This window comes from Mastomys coucha, unplaced genomic scaffold (genome assembly GCF_008632895.1).
Source record: "Mastomys coucha isolate ucsf_1 unplaced genomic scaffold, UCSF_Mcou_1 pScaffold6, whole genome shotgun sequence".
Taxonomy (NCBI): Eukaryota; Metazoa; Chordata; class Mammalia; order Rodentia; family Muridae; genus Mastomys; species Mastomys coucha.
In genome coordinates this window covers 99,085,075-99,085,540 of record NW_022196912.1, presented here as the reverse complement: position 1 = coordinate 99,085,540, position 466 = coordinate 99,085,075, and the positions used below count along the sequence as shown (strand labels likewise).

Genomic DNA, 466 nt, shown 5'->3' with positions numbered 1-466 from the left:
CTCCGTAACTGTACGAAATAAATCGCTTTTTTACAAGATAACTGGTCTTAGCTATTTTTAAAATGTTTTTCCTTTATTTACGCGTATAGCTATTGCGTTACCACCAACAGACCACCTAACAATCACAGTGGGAGTGGGTGTGGATAGAGGCCGAATCCTCCAGTTTAGCCTCACAGTCACTCTGACCTCCCCGCCCACTCCAATGTCCTTATCTTGTCTGAGACGCGGAACCCGCGAGTCAGGAATTTCCAGGTCGGCCGCACAGCAGGCGAGGCTCCGGACTCGCGTGGGCTCCCCGAGGCCCCCAGCTCCCCATGGCGGCGACACTGAGCCTGGAGTCCGCGGGCCGCAGCTGCTGGGACCAACCGCTGAGCATCGCCGTGCGCGGCCTGGCCCCCGAGCAGCCTGTCACCCTGCGCTCTGCCCTGCGCGACGAGAAGGGCGCGCTCTTCCGAGCCCACGCGCG

At 59.4% G+C, this 466-nt stretch overlaps 1 protein-coding gene across 1 annotated transcript in view; it reads left to right on the top strand.

The window, feature by feature from the left end:
- The first annotated feature begins 314 nt into the window (after positions 1 to 314).
- The window catches only part of LOC116081072 (acyl-coenzyme A thioesterase 5-like), an 8,201-nt gene continuing 8,049 nt past the window's right edge, over positions 315 to 466 (top strand). The window contains exon 1 of the mRNA XM_031357733.1: positions 315 to 461. Coding sequence (XP_031213593.1) covers positions 315 to 461 — 147 coding nt within the window. The remainder of the gene's footprint in view (positions 462 to 466) is intronic.